Genomic DNA, 19,867 nt, shown 5'->3' on the forward strand with positions numbered 1-19,867 from the left:
CTTTCCAGAATTCTTTTATCATTCTACAGTGAAACTCTGAACCCACCAAGCTGCCGTCATAGGCCCAATTATTTATATTCATGTTCGAGCTTCTCATTGCAGCTTTTCACTACACAATGGGAATATTCCATCACAAATAAGATCATTCAATGTCTTTTATAGTTAGTTATTCAAGCCATACCTGCCAGGTTTTTGCATTGATAGGAAGTAGACTGGGGAATGTTTCATCTCTCCAAACATTAGTTTATAGGATTTTATAAATACAAACAATAGACATAGCATTACCAAATTTAAGATACATTTTTTATCTTATACCTAAGATGCAAACAATATCATGTGCTATATATTCAAAATATTTGACAGATACATGACACAATATAAAGAAGGCATAATCACAGAAACAGAAGGATAAGCAGACAAAAACATCCTTCTTTGATCTGGAAAGTAGAGTATTCCACCATGAAGAGCAAGCTAATCTGTGTCTAGTTCAAATATGAAGCTATACTTGGTAGAACCCAGCAGGGAGACAGTCAGGGATTGTACAGGCAGGGCAAACAATGACAGATGTCAAACAGGAAGCCATATAAGATGGTAGGTAGTAAAGTATGTGTATTCAATTATCAAATTCAATTTTAAATCTTGGCACAGTACACACCAGCAAGTCACCTTGGCAATGAAAGCTTCATTTATATCATATGTAAAGGGAGCAAAAATGGTTACTACCCTGTAAAGTGGGAAAGATCACTAGAAGTCTGAAAAACATTTATAAAGCCTGGAACATTGTAAGCATACAAGATATATTCATAAGCATTTTTATCTAGAGTTTGGATAAGTTTCCAGATAATGAATAATAAATCAACAATGAGGATTGTGGCAAGAAGTGGCTAAATCGTTAGTTTTACTTTCCACATTTTAAAATCTGTTGGTGCCAGGTAAACACTACCTGTACAACAAAAAAACAGCAACATCAGGAGTAATTTGAACATCTTTCATCCAAGAAATAGGCTATTTTTTTCACATGAGTTTCAACCATACACTTATTGTTTTACTTATTTTAACATATTTCCTTTTATGTATGAGTCTTGAAGCCATACATTTTATTAATGTGGACTATTCCACACAATAGTCCATGAAGTAGATGTACCATTCTTTAGTTCACCATTACACCCAGGGAAAAGCACTCATGGGCTTGTGGGTGAGGAAATGATTACATCAGACCAGTTAGGACCGGAGAAGTGGGATACTAAAGGTCACGTGTTTCCTCCAGCTTCGACGTCCTTGTCGCGGCTGATCTTGAACATAGCCAGGACCCTAGTTCTGATCTGTTTGGTCTTAGCCCCGTAAATGATGGGATTGATGACGGGAGGCAGCAGCAGGTAGACATCCCCCATGAGAACATGCACGATGGGATCCAGGCTGTTACCAAAGCGGTGTACCACCGAGAGGCCAATGAGTGGCACATAGAAAGCCAGGACCACACCGATGTGGGACACACAGGTCCCGAAGGCTTTGGCTCGCTCTGACTTGGAAGGCAGTTGCAGAACTGTTCGTATAATCAGAAAATAGGACAAGGATATGAACATGACATCCACACCCATGACCAGCAGTATGGCAGTTAGACCATAGACGACATTGGGCAATGTGTCTGCGTAGGCCAACTTCATCACATCCTGGTGTACGCAGTAGGAGTGTGACAGCACATTGGAGTGGCAGAAGGCCAGCCGCTTGATGAGCAATGGGAGAGGGAAAAAGAAGAGCGATCCACGGATCAGGGCCGCCATGCCGATCTGCACCGTGACTGTGTTGTTGAGTACCGCAGCATGACGCAGCGGGTGGCAGATAGCCACGTAGCGGTCAAAGGCCATAGCCAGCAGGATGGTGGATTCAATGGCGGAGAGAGCGTGTATAAAGAACATCTGGGCAAGGCAGGCATCAAAAGTGATCTCCCGGGAGTCAAACCAGAAGAGTGCCAGGATCTTGGGCATGGTGGATGTGGATAAGGCCAGGTCAATGGCTGCCAGCATGCAGAGAAAGAGGTACATGGGCGCATGCAGGCTGCGCTCTGTCCTCACAATGAAGACCACGATGCAGTTTCCAAATAGTGCCACCACATACATAGAAAGCAAGGGGAAGCCGAACCAGAAATGGGCTGCTTCTAGTCCCGGGATGCCAATCAGCACAAAGGTGGCATGTGTGGAGTTGCAGGAGCTCATAGCTGGTGCCAACTAGGGAGGACTGGAGAGGGCAAGGTCACAGTGGCAGCCTGCTAGGACATGGAGCACAATTAGAGTCCGCTGGAAACCTGGGGAGCAAGTTCCTCTTAGCTCTGCCTTCCTACCATTTCCTTTCACAAGCTACAAGACCCTCTGTTCCAAAGGAAGGAATGTGACAGCTCCAAATTCAGCTGCCAATCACTACTCTCAAGGGCCATTGAAAAGTTCAGTATAGGGCTGGAGAGATGGCTTAGCGGTTAAGCGCTTGCCTGTGAAGCCTAAGGACCCCGGTTCAAGGCTCGGTTCCCCAGGTCCCACGTTAGTCAGATGCACAAGGGGGCGCACGCATCTGGAGTTCGTTTGCAGAGGTTGGAAGCCCTGGCGCGCCCATTCTCTCTCTCTCCCTCTATCTGTCTTTCTCTCTGTATCTATCAAAATTTAAAAAAAAAAAAAAAGAAAAGTTCATTATAAGGGTCTGGGGAGATATCTCAGCAGTTAAAGGTGCTTTCTTGCAAAGCCTGTCAGCCCAGGTCCAATTACCCAGTATATATATGTAAAGCCAGATCCGCAAAGTGGTGCCTACCCCTGGAGTTTGCAGCGGCAAGAAGCCCTGGTGCACCCATTTTCTCTGTCTCTGTCTTTCTGCTTGTAAATAAACAAAAACATAAAACTTTCAATATAGAACCTTGAAAGAGAAATACTCCAAAATGTAGCTTTTCCTCTTGCCTTGTAACTTCACTGACTGGTTACTATACAGATGGACAGTTTTTCATAAAAAACTACGATTGAATCTCCTTTTAGATAAAGATGCCTTTCTCCCTCCCTTCTTCCCCTCTCTTTCTCTACACTTTGCTTCTTTCCTTTCTCATTCTCCTATCTATCTTTCTCGTTCCCATACTTATTCAGAAGTACTTCTTCTATGACCTGGCATGCCCTATGTTGTACATATGAGAAACATTCCCCTGACCTCTCCCTAGCTTCCTAGGGTGGAAGATGAACAACTCACTTCTATATTATCAAGGTGAGTGCTGGCTTAAGGAACTCATTTAATGCATGGCACAGAGGAAGGTGCACTCAGAGACTTCTTAGAAAAGATAATATTCTTCTTCCAATCTTAAAACTTGAGCAGGATTATACAAGGAGTTAATAAAAAGTATAAAACACTAGGGATAAGGCATTAAAAAAATTCAGGATACTAGGTCCTCAGTTCTGAGATTATCAAGGGGGAGGAGAAACATAACAGCAATAAAAAATAAATAGAAAGAAAAAATACCAAAATAAAGGCTCAAAGTCAGTCTCATAAGGGGAAAAATGAGTAATCTGGGGTCATAAAATGAGTTTTTACTAGTTCCCTTGGATAACCTCTTTACAGATGGAGCTGCTGGCCAGACTCAGGGCCTCCACCAGGTCCTAGATGAGATGCTAGGCATGTTCCCCATGACAGCGAGTTTCTTTCTTCTTGGACAGTGGGTACTTCCATACCTAGAAGTCACCTCCAAGGCCACTCTCCTTTCCTCCAGAGAGAGCTTGGGTTCAGCCATGATTTTGGGCAAAGCATTATTGACTTTATAATGATATTCTGAGAGCTTTTCTTGATATCTATGCCAAAAAACTCACATACAGGGAGACGTGTCTTTCGTTCTATTGCCTGCCTATCTATCTATCTATCTATCTATCTATCTATCTATCTATCTATCTATCTATCATCTATCATCTATTACCACATATGTATCTGATCTTTTAACTTTCTTTTCTCTTTCCATTACTTCTTCCTTCCCTTTCTTCTCTCCTCTTTTTCTCTCTCCCCTCTGTTCCAATTCCCTCCTTCCTTCCTTGCTTTCTTTCTTTCCCAAGTACTGCTTTGTTTTAACCCCTCCTTACCCTACCCAAACATCTGGGTTCTGACACTGCTATGCTGCCTAATGTCCTGATATTTAGAACTAATTATCCCCAAGAGCTGGCTTGGCTATGTGAAGCAGGTATTCTCACCCTTGGAAATAAACTCTACAGGTGACTTTTTTGATAGAGTATCAGGTTAACCTTTTTATCCATTGCAGGATTATTCTTCACTTCTAACGTAGTTCCTAAGTATAGCTTGGGGCTGCCCTTCAATTTACCCTTAATGGAATGGATTTAGGGATTATCAGCATTAAAATACAGTATAAGAAAATGAGAACTAAAAGTCCTGAATTGTATTCTTCCTATGTTGGATAAGCAAGGATGAATAGATTAAGGGCTCAAAATCTACATCTCTGACCTCTATTTTCTCCATCCTCAGAACTTGTGCAGATAAAGGTCATAGCTTCTTCTCCTTGCCAAATATCAATTTCCTAGTTCTGATAGCAGCTATCAGAACATGAAAAGCAAATTTCCAAAGTAGATAATCACACTCTTAATCCGGATACAGGATAGCTTCGATCTTTAATCCTTATACCCATCTATAAGTGCATCATAAATAGCTTGTGGGAGGGGGTCCAGAGATCCAAACAAATCACACTGCTTAGTATGGGACAGTTAAGTAACTCTCCCTGGAGAGAGGCTATGTCACTAGACGATTGTGTCCAAGAGAAATGGGACCCACCATGACAAAAAAGCAGGCTGAAGGGACATCAAGAGGCACATGAAGACATTTTCACATTTCAAGGTCTTCTGAACTGCTGACAGATACAAGGGCTTCTGTTCCTCAGAGACAGGCTCTTTCTTGACACCTTCCTACTCCCCAGAGATCCCTTCTTCCACTTTGCTACTTATAGAAGCACAAAACTGTTTTGTGTGTGTGTGTGTGTGTGGGGGGAATTAACTATTATTTTCAGGCAACATGACACTAAGAAATAATAAGGGAGCAAGGTTGTAGCATATAATATCAGTGTATGAAACAATAAAGAATCTGCCATTCATAATGTCATTGAACATAATAATGGGTTTAACAAAGCCAGTACAAAATTTGTATACTGGAATCTGCAAATTGTACCGAGGGAAATTAAGAACTTAATATATAAGGTATTGAAAGATGTGCAATGCTCCTGGGTTAGAACACAAAATATTGTTAATATTGAGATTAATGTTTTTACCCAAACTGATGTACAGCATACAGAGTCAAGGATTTGATCATGACACATTTGTTTTACATATTATGCAATTATATTTTATCCTTATTCAAACTCCCTACTCCCCTTTGGCTGGTCTCCTTCCTTTCTCCAGATTGTCCTTCCTTCATCTTTCATGTCACGTATATTCCATTACCTTTCTTTCCTCTCCTCTCCTAGTCCCCTTTCTACTTTGAACATACACATGCATGTGTGTAAGCACATAGGCACATGCACAGACTTAAACCTAGATTTTGCATATGAGAAAAAAACTAGATAGCTGTCTTTCTGAGTCTGGCTTATTTTGTTCCACATGATGATCTTCAGTTCCACCCACTTACATCTGATTGAAGCTCCATCAGATACAAATATTCCACAATTTCTGAGAGAGAGAGAGAGAGAGAGAGAGAAAGAGAGAGGGAGGGAGAGAGAGAGGGGAGGGAGAGAGAGGGAGAGAGAGAATGGATGCGCCAGAGCCTCTAGTTGCTGCAAACAGACTGCAGCTGCATGTGCCACCTTATGTATCTGGTTTATGTGGGTACTGGTGAATTCAATCTGGGTCCTTAGGCTCTGTAGGCAAGTGCCTTAATCAGCAAGCCGTCTCTCCATTACTATTGTGAAGTAACAAATCTTTTGGGCCATTTTCTCACCTCACAGCAGATCTCATGTCTTCCTCCCACGTTGTAGCTTCCTGCTAAAAATGACTAGCTTCCACTTCTTTCTGGTGTTAGATGTGACTACTGTATTCATTTTTACCCATCTTTTTGGACTGTCAGATGAGGCACCGAGCATTTCCCCAGTCCATGAAGCCATGTGTGGGACACAAGGAATTTTTCCCTGTCATGTAACAAAACATTTTTGTGGGGCCTTCCAGGTCCTTTAGGGTGGATAGGAGTCTCAGGATGCTAGAGTCCGGGGCAGGGAGCACTTACCTGAGAATGACACAGACCTACTTAAGGAGAGAGGCGGAATCTCTCACTCTCTTTATGGAATAGCTTTTTTATAATGCTCCTCAGACAGCTCAGGGAGCATGCTGTGGGAGTATCAGCCGAGGCTCCAGGGACATGGCAGACCGAGAAATAAGGTCTCCATGTTCATATGTGTGCTGTTCCCACAGGCTATGCGCTATTCCTGGCTAGGGAACAACATCAAAGAGGCACTGTCTCTGTTACCATTCCCTCAGTTAAACATACTAAGTTTTTGACAGTGTATTCCCAGTCTTCCAAGTTCATATTCACAGCCAGCCAGAGTTAGTGTTCCTTCCTTAGCCACTCTGCTAGGCACAGCAGGAAAGATAGTTATGGTCCTTGAACTCATGGATTTTTACTCTTCTCTACTTCTTTCTCAGTTTAAAAAAAAGTCTCTTGAGGCTATGAATTCGCTCCCTATTGCATCTGTGTCAGAGGTAATTGACAGATAAGAAGGGTCTTTGGTTTAGCTCACATAATGATAATGTTGTTTGGAGAACTTCATATCCTATTTATTCATTCACATTCAACAAATATTTGTCAAAGGCCTGTAATGTTATAAGCAAAGTAGAAAAAGGCAATCACAGGGCTATGATCAGTGAGGCATAAAATAAAATAAATTAAATTAGTACATAAACCAAATAAGAGGCTAGGATATTATAAGGGAGAAAATGAGGAAAGAACATATAAATATCAGAGAGAGGGTATGAAAACTTTAGATTAAAGTGCATACTGAAATATTTGAGGAGAGGCCTGATGAAGTGAGGGATAAAAAACTGTTTTAGGAAGAAGAGACAGAAATGACAACTTTCTCACAAAGCAAATGTATCTAGTGGTGTAGAATAAAGAAGCCAGTGTGCCTGGGTAGAGAGAATAGGGGAAGTAGAGGGATTCCAGGAAAGCTTTGTGACCTGGGTCATTTAGAACCTTCTAGCATCTATAAGTCAACACAAGCCTTTTCACCAGTTCCCAGAATGAGCTGAGGATCTGTTGGAGAGTTTTTTTTTTTTTTTTTTTTTTTTTTTATAATGGCTGCCTTAGCAAATGCCAGCGTTATTTATTTTTTTTTAATTTTTTATTTATTTGAGAGTGACAGATACAGAGAGAAAGACAGATAGAGGGAGAGAGAGAGAGAATGGGCGCGCCAGGGCTTCCAGCCTCTGCAAACGAACTCCAGACGCGTGCGCCCCCTTGTGCATCTGGCTAACGTGGGACCTGGGGAACCGAGCCTCGAACCGGGGTCCTTAGGCTTCACAGGCAAGCGCTTAACCGCTAAGCCATTTCTGTTGGAGAGTTTTAAGCAGAGCAGAGATAGACTCAGATATAGTCAGACTCTTAATTCTGAAAGACTACTCTTCTCTAGATTCTCTTTGGGGCTTTTTTTTTTTTTTCCCCACAGATGTGTTATTGTCCATTCTGATTTTTCTCTCATTTTTTTCTTTCAATGACTTCTTGCTTCAAACCTTTGAGAACTGATTTAAGCACCGTATTCTCTAGGCAGTGGTACCTCTAGGCCCTCTGCCGTATGCCTTGTTTCATATCTGTGAGGGCAGTTTTTATATTATTCCTTGCCCTGCCTCTCATCCTGAGTATGCTCCTCAGACAAGTCCTGCCTTGTGATCGTCATGATGCTACAGAAATTAAAATGATTTAGTCATTGCATCAAGGTGCTCAAAGACACGTACACAATCCTGAATTAATATGGAAGGAAACCAAGTAATTCTTATGAGCATTTGAGCACAGACATTTATTTCATCAAGGGGTGGGTCCAAGAAGAGTATAGAGAAATCATGACAAAAAAAGTGTTCTCTGTGGGAGGATTGTCAGCAGAGCATTGTTACTAGACCGTAAACACAACATACAAAGGAAAGAGAAGGCTGAGAGGCAGACACATGTGAGCTAGTGATAGGCTGGGGACAGAAGGACTTCATCCTGTTAGAGCTGAGGAGAGAATGAGCGGTTCTTAGCAGGGACAATGTAACCACACAGGCTTTAGATTGCATTTCTAGAAGCTGTTGCAAAGATGCATTTCAGAGACATAAAATTATATGTGATTATGAGTTTCTTTTTTCTTTTTTTTTTTTTTTTTTTTTGAGGTAGGGTCTCACTCAAGCCCAGGCTGACCTGGACTTCACTATGTAGTCTCAGGGTGGCCTCGAACTTATGGAGATCCTCCTACCTTTGCCTCCTGAGTGCTGGGATTAAAGACGTGCTCCACCATGCCCGGCATGAGTTTCGTTTTGAAAGATGGAACCTTAAGATGGATATTTTCCTTATCTCTTGCATCTTATTATTTAACTAATCTTGTGCAGTTTTCTTTCTCAGCATCTGTGAAAAATTCTATTGTTTCTGTTGTGGTATCTACAAGTGCAGTCATGCGACTGCTGATACTGCTGTGGTTTCTAGAAAATCTCTGACTCATTTTGGAGAACCTCCTTCCTTGTTCAGGGTGGGACATTTGTTTGAACCTTACTCATTCCCAGTGTCTCGATTACCTACTTTTAATTATGGAAATGTAGATGTTTCCAGTGTTGTTCGATATTATGGCTGTCCTCAGGTTACTGTGTGGGAGTAAAGGTTGAGAAAAAGCTCTAAGATGGTATGAAAATGTGAACCTCAGGTTCTTGAGATTGAAATTTCTTCTAATTCCCATTTTCACATGCATTTCCCTCTTTTTTTTTCTGCATCCCATGCCTATTCCTTCTCTCTTTGCTTTCTACATGCCACACTTTGTGTGGTATATAGGAATAAAGAGACAAGAACATCTTGTGTGTAAGCCTATAATCAGTTGAGTTTTCTCATCATTCCTTCTTGGCCCTTCTTGCAGCTCCTTTGGAGTTTGGGTTTTGCTTCATTATAGGTTAGGGGTGTGTAAAGAGTGTGATTCATGGGGTTAGGTAAAGGAATAAAATAATTTTTGATAGCTTATTGATAATAAGTCCCCTTTGGAAAGTGCCCCTCACATTTTTGTTTTTAGCTACATTTATTGGTAAATAAATAAGGTAAGTTTTATGCCATAAAAAGAAAGAAGTAAGGATGCACAGGTTTATAGTGAAGTAATTCTATGCCAAGAGAACTACAGTAAAGTTTTCATATAGCTACTTCACAGTATCTTTAAAAATGTGGAAATTCGTGAATATATATCTCAGACTAATCATTCTCTGATATTAGAGAACATTGGTATTTTCTTGTTTTCTACCTAAAATCTTATGCATCTTTTAAAAATATTTACTTGCAAGCAGAGGGAGACATAGAGAAGAGAGTTAGACAGAGAGAGAATAGGTGGCCAGGGCCTTTAGCTCCTGCAAAAGAACTTCAGATACATGCACCACTTTGTGCATGTGGCTTCACATGGCTACTGGGGAATCAAACCTGGGTCATTAGGCCTTACAGACAAGACCCTTAACCACTGAGACATCTCTCCAGTCCACCTTATGTATCACTTAAGATGTCATATGTTTATTCACTTATTCAACTAAGATTAAAAGATCCTATGGAACTGGGCATGATTAAATACAACTGTAATCCCAGATACTCTGGTTGATGTGGGAGAACTGCAAGTTTGATGCCACTTTGAACAGCTTACTGAGGTTTAATTTCAAAATCCAGACAAAATTAAACCACCAAGAAATGTGACTAGGAACTAGAAATGTGAGAACAACAGTCTATAAGACATGGCTCCTGGTCCTGAGAAGTGGGCTAAAGTGTGTTGTGGGGAGAAAAGTCACAAGTCTGAAGATGGCCATAGTGAGAAAGCAGCGCAAGGTAAACAGTAGCACCTGGGCAGGACAAGGCAGCCTGAGGGTCCAGGAAACATCTCCATAGGAGTTACCTTGAGTTAGAGGAAGGAGAAGTCACTGCTATAAGTGGAGGGTCACAACTTGTGCCAAGGCTATGAGGTAACAGAGAGCACTGAAGACTGAGAAAATATGCTGGGCATGGGGACACACACCTTTAATCCCAGCACTTGGGAGGCAGAGGTAAGCGGATCACCATGAGTTCCAGGCCATCCTGAGACTACATAGTGAGTTCCAGGTCAGCCTGGGCTAGAGTGAAACCCTAACTTGAAAAACAAACAAACAAAAAATGTTAGCTATTCATCTGGCTCGAAGCATTGAATAGAGAAGGAGTGACTCTTTAGAAGTAAATAGAGACAGCACACTCAGACAGAAATAGATTCCTTACCTTAAAAAAGCCTTATTTTATAATGGGGGAAATTTAATAATGCTCACACGTATGTAATAGTTTAGGTGTTGATGGTGCCAGGAATCTAAAACAAAGCAGGTAAGGATGAGGATGAATACAGCAGGAAATGCAGAAAAAGTATTATTGCTATGCTTACTATTTTGATATTATTCTACTATTTAAAATATTTTATAAGAGTTAACCAGGGGAGAGTAGAAGATGGAGCTGAGATATCTAAGGAGAATCGGATCACATATATAGATCCCTAAACAAGTTCCAACAGTCACTGGAGGCACCCACAAGAGGATGCTGGATAGAAGGTGATAAGATCTGCTTCATGCATGAAAATCACCACTCTAATTGCTGATGGAAAATAGACTACAAACACACATACATGAAGGGACATTCTCTAGAAGGCTATACACGAATGACTTCAGGCCCACGTTGATGTCTGGGGTCACGGCGGTGGCAGTGGAGAGGCTGTAAATGGATGGATTGTGGATTTGCTGACAAGTTCCTAGATGTTGTATAAGAGTGACAGCAAGGTGTCAGGATCAACTCCAAATCCATTGTCTTGGAAGTTTGAAAAGCACAGTTTCTGAGTTAGGGAAGCCTGTGAATGAGTGTGGGTAGGATGCGTGGACTATGAATAATAATTTGGGATTTTTTAGCATGACATGTAAGGTCATGTTAGAAGACATGATCAGAAGTAGAAGCATGATAGAGAAAAAAAAGAATCCTGAGAACAAAGTTCTGGAAAATTCTAATATATGGAATCGAAGTTGACAATAATTAAGACTTTAACTCTTCTTGTCAAATATGCTGAGGACTTAGACATAATCATTAACAAGTATCCAGGACTATAGTACCATATAGCTATGAATGGTGTTTTCTATTTCTTTTTTTTTTCCTGAATCAACTATAGGGTACAATTTAACTGACTGATATCAATATGCCATTGAAATATGGGCTTTCCAAACTTGAACATTAATAGAAATATAAAAGGTAACAGTTAATAAACTTTTTGAACTAAGGTGGGTGCTACAAAAAAACATATGCCACAAATTAGAAGGTCTTAAAGAAAATGACACCAATTACAATTCATATGTAATTCATAATTATTGTAAGCTCCTTGTGGTTTAGAAAGTTGACGGAGGGTTGGAAGAAATCCTGGAATGTCCTTGAGTCAAGAAGATCGTCAGGTAAGATTTATTTAGGGAGTTTGAAGATTTTTCTTTCCCAAGTTAAAAAATTTCCTAGGTTAAGAAATTTCTAGAGAACAGAGTTTGTTTTTTAATAATTTTATTCATATTTTTAATGCTTTATGCCATCTAGGACAAGTTATATGAACATATATATGTTATATATATTATAACATATATATATATATATATATATATATATATTTGCTAGCAGGTTAGGTGTGTGTGGGGGGTCATAGGGCAGGGTTATATGACTATATTTTACCACTTAGCAATTGTTTAAGCAAGCTTCTCAACATTTTATGCCACCCTTTCTTATTAGCAATAGAAGCATGCATGGTGCAATATTGTTTGGGTCTGATTGTTTGGATGCTAGCTCTTACAGAATATTCCTAGGTCTATCATCTGTTAGAGGAAACAATTAACTATACATTATTATTGTAATTAGACAATACTACCTGACTTTTCACAAACTAGAGACATGGTATGCAATTTGAATGCAATTATAAATGTGACACAGCAGATGAGGTACTAATTAGGCTATTGGTAGAGATAGCAAGAAATACCAGTTTGGAACCAACAGTGGAGATGAGGAGAAAAATCTAGACTTAAGGATGTACACACCATTCACCCTATCTATTTGTATATCTCGTCTCCTCATCTTTAAAACAGAGGGGTTAAAGCAGCTGACATTTTGCATGTATTCTGGCTTTAATTGATAACATGAAGCAGACCATCTTGAAAGGATCATCTAGCTCTAGAATTCTATAATGCTATATTTCCTTAGGATGGAGGATTTTTATCACAGCTTTACGTATCTGCTTGGTCTTCACACTGTAGATGATGGGGTTCATGACAGGAGGGACCGTCAGGTAGGTGTTAGCAATCATGGTATGGACATAGGGTGGAGCTCGTTTTCCAAATCTGTGAACAAAGGACAGACTGATCAATGGAATATAGAATATAGCCACAGCCCCAATGTGGGAGATGCACGTGCTGAAGGCTTTCTTCCTCTCTTCTCGGGAAGCGATGCTGAGGACAGTCCTAACAATCAGAGCATAGGAAAGGAGAATGAGGACTGAGTCCACGCCCACAGTAGAGATCATGGCGGTCAGCCCAACCGCACTGTTGATCCTGGTGTCTGTGCACGAGAGCTTCATGACATCAGGGTGGTAGCAGTAGGAATGGTGGAGCACGTGACTGCGGCAGAAGGATAGTCTTTGAAGAAGTGAAACCATTGGTGTTAGCATTAGGGTTCCCCTGATAACAATTGCCACTCCAATCCAAGCTATTCTGGAGTCAGTTAAAATAGTGGCATACCTAAGGGGGTTTGAGATGGCCACATAGCGATCAAATGCCATAGCCAGCAGCACTGAGGATTCCATGACAGTGAAGAGTTTAATAAAGAACATCTGTGACAAGCAGGCATTGAAGCTGATCTCTCTGGCATTGAACCAGAATATCCCCAACATGGTGACTAGAGTGGAGATGGACAGCCCCAGGTCAGTGGTGGACAGCATGGAGAGGAAGTAATACATGGGTTCGTGGAGGCTGGGCTGGGAGGTAATGGTGAATAGGATCAGGCTGTTTCCCGAGAGGGCCACTGCATAGAGAAAGCAGAAGGGAATGGAGATCCAGGTGTGGAAGGCTTCCAGCCCAGGAACACCAGTGAGCAGGAAAATGATGGGAGAACTTGTGATATTCTGGAAAGTTGACATGATGGAGTCAAAATATAGAATAAGCCTGAAATAAAACTCCACATTTTGTGCATTCTTCTTATTAAAAATAATTTATTCAATAATATTGACCAAAATGAATATCTATATGGTATACGAGAATATGAATGGATCACTTAAATCGAGTCAAATTCATAAGATCTTAACTACTGTAGTGGTATTTCTTTTAAAAAAATTGTGTTAGCCCACAAGTTTTCTTTTCTGAGAAGGTTTGCTGTTAGATATGTTTATACCATGTGACATTTTGTTCAATCTTCTCACTGTAGATGTTACAGATGCCACAAGGTACTGTCTTTGACTTTGACCTGATGCAATGTGCTATTCAACTATGTCTCTGATTTCAATTTGCTTAAAGATGAGTTCTCCAAAATTGATTTTTTTTTCTTTTTTAAATTATTTATTTATTTATTTATTTGAGAGCGACAGACACAGAGAGAAAGACAGATAGAGGGAGAGAGAGAGAATGGGCGCGCCAGGGCTTCCAGCCTCTGCAAACGAACTCCAAACGCGTGCGCCCCCTTGTGCATCTGGCTAACGTGGGACCTGGGGAACCGAGCCTCGAACCGGGGTCCTTAGGCTTCACAGGCAAGCGCTTAACCGCTAAGCCATCTCTCCAGCCCTTTTTTTGGTTTTTCAATGTAGGGTCTCACTCTAGCTCAGGCTGACCTGGAGTTCACTATGGAGTCTCAGGGTGGCCTCTAACTCATGACATCCTCCTACCTCTGCCTCCTGAGTGCTGGGATTAAAGGCGTGAGCCTCCACATCTGGCCTTCCAAAATTGATTTTTATCCCCAATTTGTGAAAGGTACTTCTTAGTAGATACTTAATGAAATATTACTGTCTTCCTTTGGAAGGGAGGATGTATTTTATTGAAAATATCACATTTTTAAAAATATTATTTATTTATTTATTTATTTGAGAGTGACAGACACAGAGAGAAAGACAGATAGAGGGAAAGAGAGAGAATGGGCACGCCAGGGCTTCCAGCCTCTGCAAACGAACTCCAGACGCGTGCACCCCCTTGTGCATCTGGCTAACATGGGACCTGGGGAACCGAGCCTCAAACCGGGGTCCTTAGGCTTCACAGGCAAGTGCTTAACCGCTAAGCCAACTCTCCAGCCCAATATCACATTTTTTTTTCTTTTTGTTTTTGGTTTTGTGAGGTAGGGTCTCACTCTGGCCTGGGCTGACCTGGAATTTACTATGTAGTCTCAGGGTGGCCTTGAATTCAGGATGATTTTACTACCTTTGCCTCCCAATTAAAGGTACGTTTCTTTTTTTATTTTATTGAGTAGAAAATTGCAGACTAGGAGTATGGGTATACATGTATTGGAAATGGGGGTCTGAGCAAAAAGCAGACATTAGGGTTGTTGCTGTGGAGGGCTAGTTTTAGGACAGGTTCTTCAGTGGAAAAGAAGGTACTAATAGGTAGACAGGAAGTATAAGCAGCAATAGGAATGGAGAAAATCCTAATGTTCACAGACCACACACATTTACCCATAAAAGTTCGCCCATCTAAAGGATTATCTAAGGCAACTTTATTTAAAAGAAATTGGGAAAAATTAATTGTAATTATCAGAAAATTATTGGAAAAAAGAAGTTATTTGAGTTGATTAGATTCTGATGTTTACAGTAATGAATGTCCTTTGAGCAGTGATGAAGTTAATATCACAAATGTATAATCAGATGTTATAATGAAAATAATCAATAGTCAATAGTAATGCAAAATGTAACTCAAAGAGCTGTAGGAGCATATTTTAACTGTTGTCACCACACAAGAGTCATAAAATTTTGAGAGTATAGATATACTAATTAGCTGGATTTGATAGTCCTAGAATCTATGCATTCATGGAAACACTGCATTGTAAATCATAGATACACACAAGTAATTTTAGAAACTAAACCAGAAATTTAAAATATCAAATAGAGGGCTGGAGAGATGGCTTAGTGGTTAAGTGCTTGCCTATGAAGCCTAAGGACCCTGGTTCAAGGCTCAATTCCTCAGGACCCATTTTAACCAGATGCATAAGGGGGCGCATGTGTCTGGGGTTCATTTGCAGTGGCTGGAAGCCCTGGCGTGCCCATTCTCTCTCTCTCTCTCTCTCTGCCTCCTTCTCTCTGCCTGTCACTCTCAAATAAATAAATAAAGATAAAGAAAAAAAATTTTAAAATATCAAATAGAGCACAAAGGAAGAAGTGAATTATCAGAAAGTAAACATTCAGTAGGTTGTAGAATTTAGTGAAGGCTTTACAGGAAAAGCAGGAAAATATTTCTGTGTACTATCCAAGATATCATGAAGACCTCCAAGACTCCCCAGTGCCACACATAAGACAGTTGAGCAAAATTTCTTTTTAACAGCTTCTTTTGACAATCTCTTTCACTCTCAGGGATGTTTATTGAGGAACTACCATTGGCATAGCACTATGTGAGAAGCTAATGTATAATGCAAAATCTTCCCTTAAAGTGTCTCCAATTAAATGAGAGAGATAGATCAGTACTGATTTTCAATAAATTTAGCTGGCGTGTAATAATAAATAATAAAAACTATTATGGAATGCAAAAGAGTGACTTGTGTGCCTGTTAATTCTGGGAAGCATGGCATTTACTTCTCATGCAGTGACTGAGTTTCCATTTTTGCCATTGAGTTTTAGGAAATTTTTGAGATGGCTTTTAAAGAAATTAAACTATTAAACTTGAATAATTTCTCTTCTATTCTAACTTCTAATGGATGGGTTCCTTCTCAATAATTCATTTTATTTATGGCCTATTGCCATTGGTAATTTATTCCTCCCTTTTCTTGTAGAGAGGTCGCAAACCAAGCCATATAATATAGTTTGGCCTGATCTGTACCTGTCCCGGAAGAAGAGAACTCAGATCTTTTCCTCTCCAGGCAAGTCATTCATCACTTGTTCTTTCCATTCACCAATGCCAGGCCTAGGGAGAGGATTGCACATTTCTTTTCATAGTCATTAACAGCTTGAGCTATTGAACATCCTCTAAAAACAGTTCAGTTCAATAGAAAATACATACTGGACACTCACAGAGTTTGATGTGCTAGCTCCTAAGGCTTAAAGCAAGAGAAATAGTGGCTTTGTGCCTAAGGAAACCAGAGAAGTTGTCAGGGTCTGCAGATCCCATATCCAAAAGCCCAGAAACATTCTCCTTAATAACTCTAGTGACTTACTAACTATGAAAATTGATGACTTTTGAACATGGATTGCATATCAGACACATTATAAGCACAGTGTAAATCAGAGGGTTAGAAAAAGAAGTAAATATTACTTGTAGAGGGCACAAAGATAATCTATGTTTAAGAGATAGGATAGAGAAAGTACAGGCCGTCAGATACTGAGTTTCTGTGAACATGAATGTGTCTGTGTCAAGAGGAATTAAGTCCAACAAAGCTCGATAAGATGGACAAATTGTCACTGACATCTTGTTGGGTAGGTGTGAGTTTACAAGGGTGAATAAACAGGATTAAGGACGTTTTTGACATATTTAATATGAGCAATGATATGAATGAAAGATAGCTACAAGCAAAATCACATAATGGGTCCTTAGTTCAAAGGCTGGGTGATGTGGGACTTGAAGCTGGAAAATTAGCAGACAGGTCATAAAAATCCCTGAATTTCTTGGAAGGATTATGAATTTAGGCTTTAGTTGCAGAGTATCAGGATCCAGGCTTTTCCAAATATTTTCTGAATAAGTAAACAAATCATTTTTCCATTTCTTCTAATTTAACTCCAACAAATTCCTTTCCTTCTTTAGTATTTTGTTGGGCACTGTTGGTTCCTTTTCTGCAGTCTGCAACACTCATGTTTTCCCGTTACTCAATAATGAAAGCTTTCCACACTTCAATGTAGACATATTCAACACATTCACTTTACCTAGGACATATTGACAGCTGTCATTATTGGCCTCAGTGCTTGGATGATAAAGGACATTTCATAGACCTTGTTTCTCTTTCACTTTCCTGCTGTACTTTTTATAATGACAAAAGAAAAAAGCAAACCTTTGAAAAACAGTTTGCTTTTGTTTATTCTACTTTCATTATTGGTAACAAATAGGATTTATTTATTTATTTTTTTTGTCCTCAGAAAATCCTATAACTGATATCATTAATAATGATTTTCCAAAGAATCAGTTATAAAAGTTTGCTTTCCTCTCCCCCATTTCAAATTTTACTACCTCTTCCTTGATACTTTTTCCTCCAGTAGCTTCAGTGATAGCTACTGTGTGTCGATTTCTTCCCAGTACCAATGTTGCTCTCTAACTTACAACTTGTGGCCTTGTAGAAGGCCCTCTCTCTGGCTGCTTGCTTTTCATGTCCTCTGCTTGGGATGCCCCAGCTATTGTGACACTTTAGACAGCACTTGTATGAGGGTGGCACACAAGGCTGCAAGGTAACGATGGCACCTCCCGAGCCGTCTGCTTCAGCACTTAGCAGGATGGCAGATGGCTTAACCATGCAGGCAACAGTGAAACAGAAACAGCAAGGTGGTCAAATCTGCGGTTTAGAGAAATCCCAGCAGAAGTTTGGAGAACAAGCCAAACTTCTCTGCTTCAGCTGATAATAGAAGATGAATAAAATGCCTACCTCTGAGGGTCCCTCAGATACTCAATGTGGGTCAGACAACTCATTCCTTGCTCCCACTCCACACCTGACTTTTCCTCACTCGTTTCCTTCATCAGCCAATCACACCAAGCTCCAGTGATCATCCACACAGACTTCACGCACCCTCTCCCCCCATTCCATACCTATCTTCATGATTTTTTTTATTGGTTCTACTTCTGAAATATCAAATATGGAGCCACAGGAGGTGGTAGTAGGCAAACTGCTTCTGGGCTGCCAGTAAGTACTTGAATTTGTATTTTATCATTGAAAATGTGCCTGCTTATATGAGAGAATAATGGGACACTAAATTTGGAGGTACTCAATTTATCTGAATTACTCTGTATTTTTTTTAAAATATTTTTGTTCATTTTTTATTTATTTATTTGAGAGTGACAGACACAGAGAGAAAGACAGATGGAGAGAGAGAATGGGCGCGCCAGGGCTTCCAGCCACTGCAAATGAACTCCAGACGCGTGTGCCCCTTGTGCATCTGGCTAACGTGGGACCTGGGGAACCGAGCCTCGAATCGGGGTCCATAGGCTTCACAGGCGAGCGCTTAACCGCTAAGCCATCTCTCCAGCCCTCTGTATTTTTTTAAAGACAAGGCAAAGCCCTTTTTCCAGTGGGGTGTTAGTAGGTGTTAGTAGGTTAGTAGGTGTTGCCTGTGCCTGTCTTCAGCTGCTGATTGAGGGCATATGTCATCATCAATATTTTCCAAGCCATTATTGACAATCTATGGTGTGTGACTGACCGGGCTTGGAAACATGAGCAAACACGAATCTGAAGGCTGTATGCAGCAATAAAAAGCAATCACAGTGATAGATGGCATCTGTCAGACACTCAATCTGCAAGAGGTATTGCGCTAAGTGCTTTATTAATGCTCTATATTTTAATTCTTATTATAACAGCATGTGACAGGTGTTAGTAGAGTCACATTATTCTTACTTTTATGATAAATAACGTAGCAGAGCAAACATGAAATATGTCCAGCATCACACATAGTTGGCGAATGTCAGCGCCCGGATTATGAAACCAGTTCTTTTTAATTTCACTGTTTATACTATCAAAAATATCTCACAGATTCCTTTAATTCAATATTCTCATCTACAAGATTTGATATGAACTGTACTTAGTATAGCTTAGGCATGCAGAAGGTGTTCAAAATTGGTATGTTTTAATTTATATTATTTCAAACAAGGCTTTATTTATCTATTTATTTTTGATATGGCTGGGCTTGTAGTTGAGGGAGAATGACCTTGAACTCTTGATCTCTTGCCTCTACCTCCCAAATAGTGGAATTATAGGTGTGCCCTGCTAAATTTGGCTGTAAATTTGTATTTTTAGTAAAATAATTGGATTTATACATGAGATTCGTTGATCAGATTGAGTCAGTTGACTAAGAACAGGTTACCCAATGCCTGCCAGGCAGAACAAAACACCCAAGTTGTGTAGCTTTCCTGGGAAAAAGTAGTTCAAATGCTCCCACCCTCTTCAGCCCCCGCCCCACTAGCTTGTCTAATTCTGCACATCCTGATGAAATTCCATAAGAACCCAGAGCTCGTTCACGCATTTTCACACACACACAGTTTTACTTACAGAGCCCATACAGGAGTTACGCAGCTCCTCTCAGGCTAACTCGGGAGGTTGTAGGAGGCTTCAGATGCCAGGAGAGGGCTGAGCTTATAATGAGACTTATCCAGTGTGGTTTGAGGTAAGCACAGAGCTGGGACACCAGTTTCTGATGGCAGTGCTGATTCTCCATGTCTCCAGGGTGTGGAGGTCCCCAGAGGACTTCTGTTGCCTGATACGGTCTTTTTATATCTGCCCGAGTATACGATAATTTATTGTGGCTACATGCTTT

The 19,867-nt window shown here is 40.4% G+C and overlaps 2 protein-coding genes across 2 annotated transcripts; both read right to left on the reverse strand.

Moving 5' to 3' along the window:
- Nucleotides 1-1,250: 1,250 nt before the first annotated feature.
- LOC101600883 (olfactory receptor 51E2) lies at nt 1,251-19,645 on the reverse strand. The gene is made up of 2 exons (XM_004650969.2): nt 19,603-19,645; nt 1,251-2,263 (listed from the first exon to the last, which is right to left on the reverse strand). Exon 2 carries the CDS (start codon nt 2,211-2,213, stop codon nt 1,251-1,253), a length of 963 nt encoding a protein of 320 aa, XP_004651026.1. The 5' UTR covers nt 2,214-2,263; nt 19,603-19,645.
- On the reverse strand, nt 12,428-13,372 carry LOC101601183 (olfactory receptor 51F2-like). Its single transcript, XM_004650970.1, has one exon. The coding sequence runs from the start codon at nt 13,370-13,372 to the stop codon at nt 12,428-12,430; it is 945 nt and encodes a 314-aa protein (XP_004651027.1).
- Nucleotides 19,646-19,867: the final 222 nt, after the last annotated feature.

Source organism: Jaculus jaculus, chromosome 3 (genome assembly GCF_020740685.1).
Source record: "Jaculus jaculus isolate mJacJac1 chromosome 3, mJacJac1.mat.Y.cur, whole genome shotgun sequence".
Lineage (NCBI taxonomy): Eukaryota > Metazoa > Chordata > Mammalia > Rodentia > Dipodidae > Jaculus > Jaculus jaculus.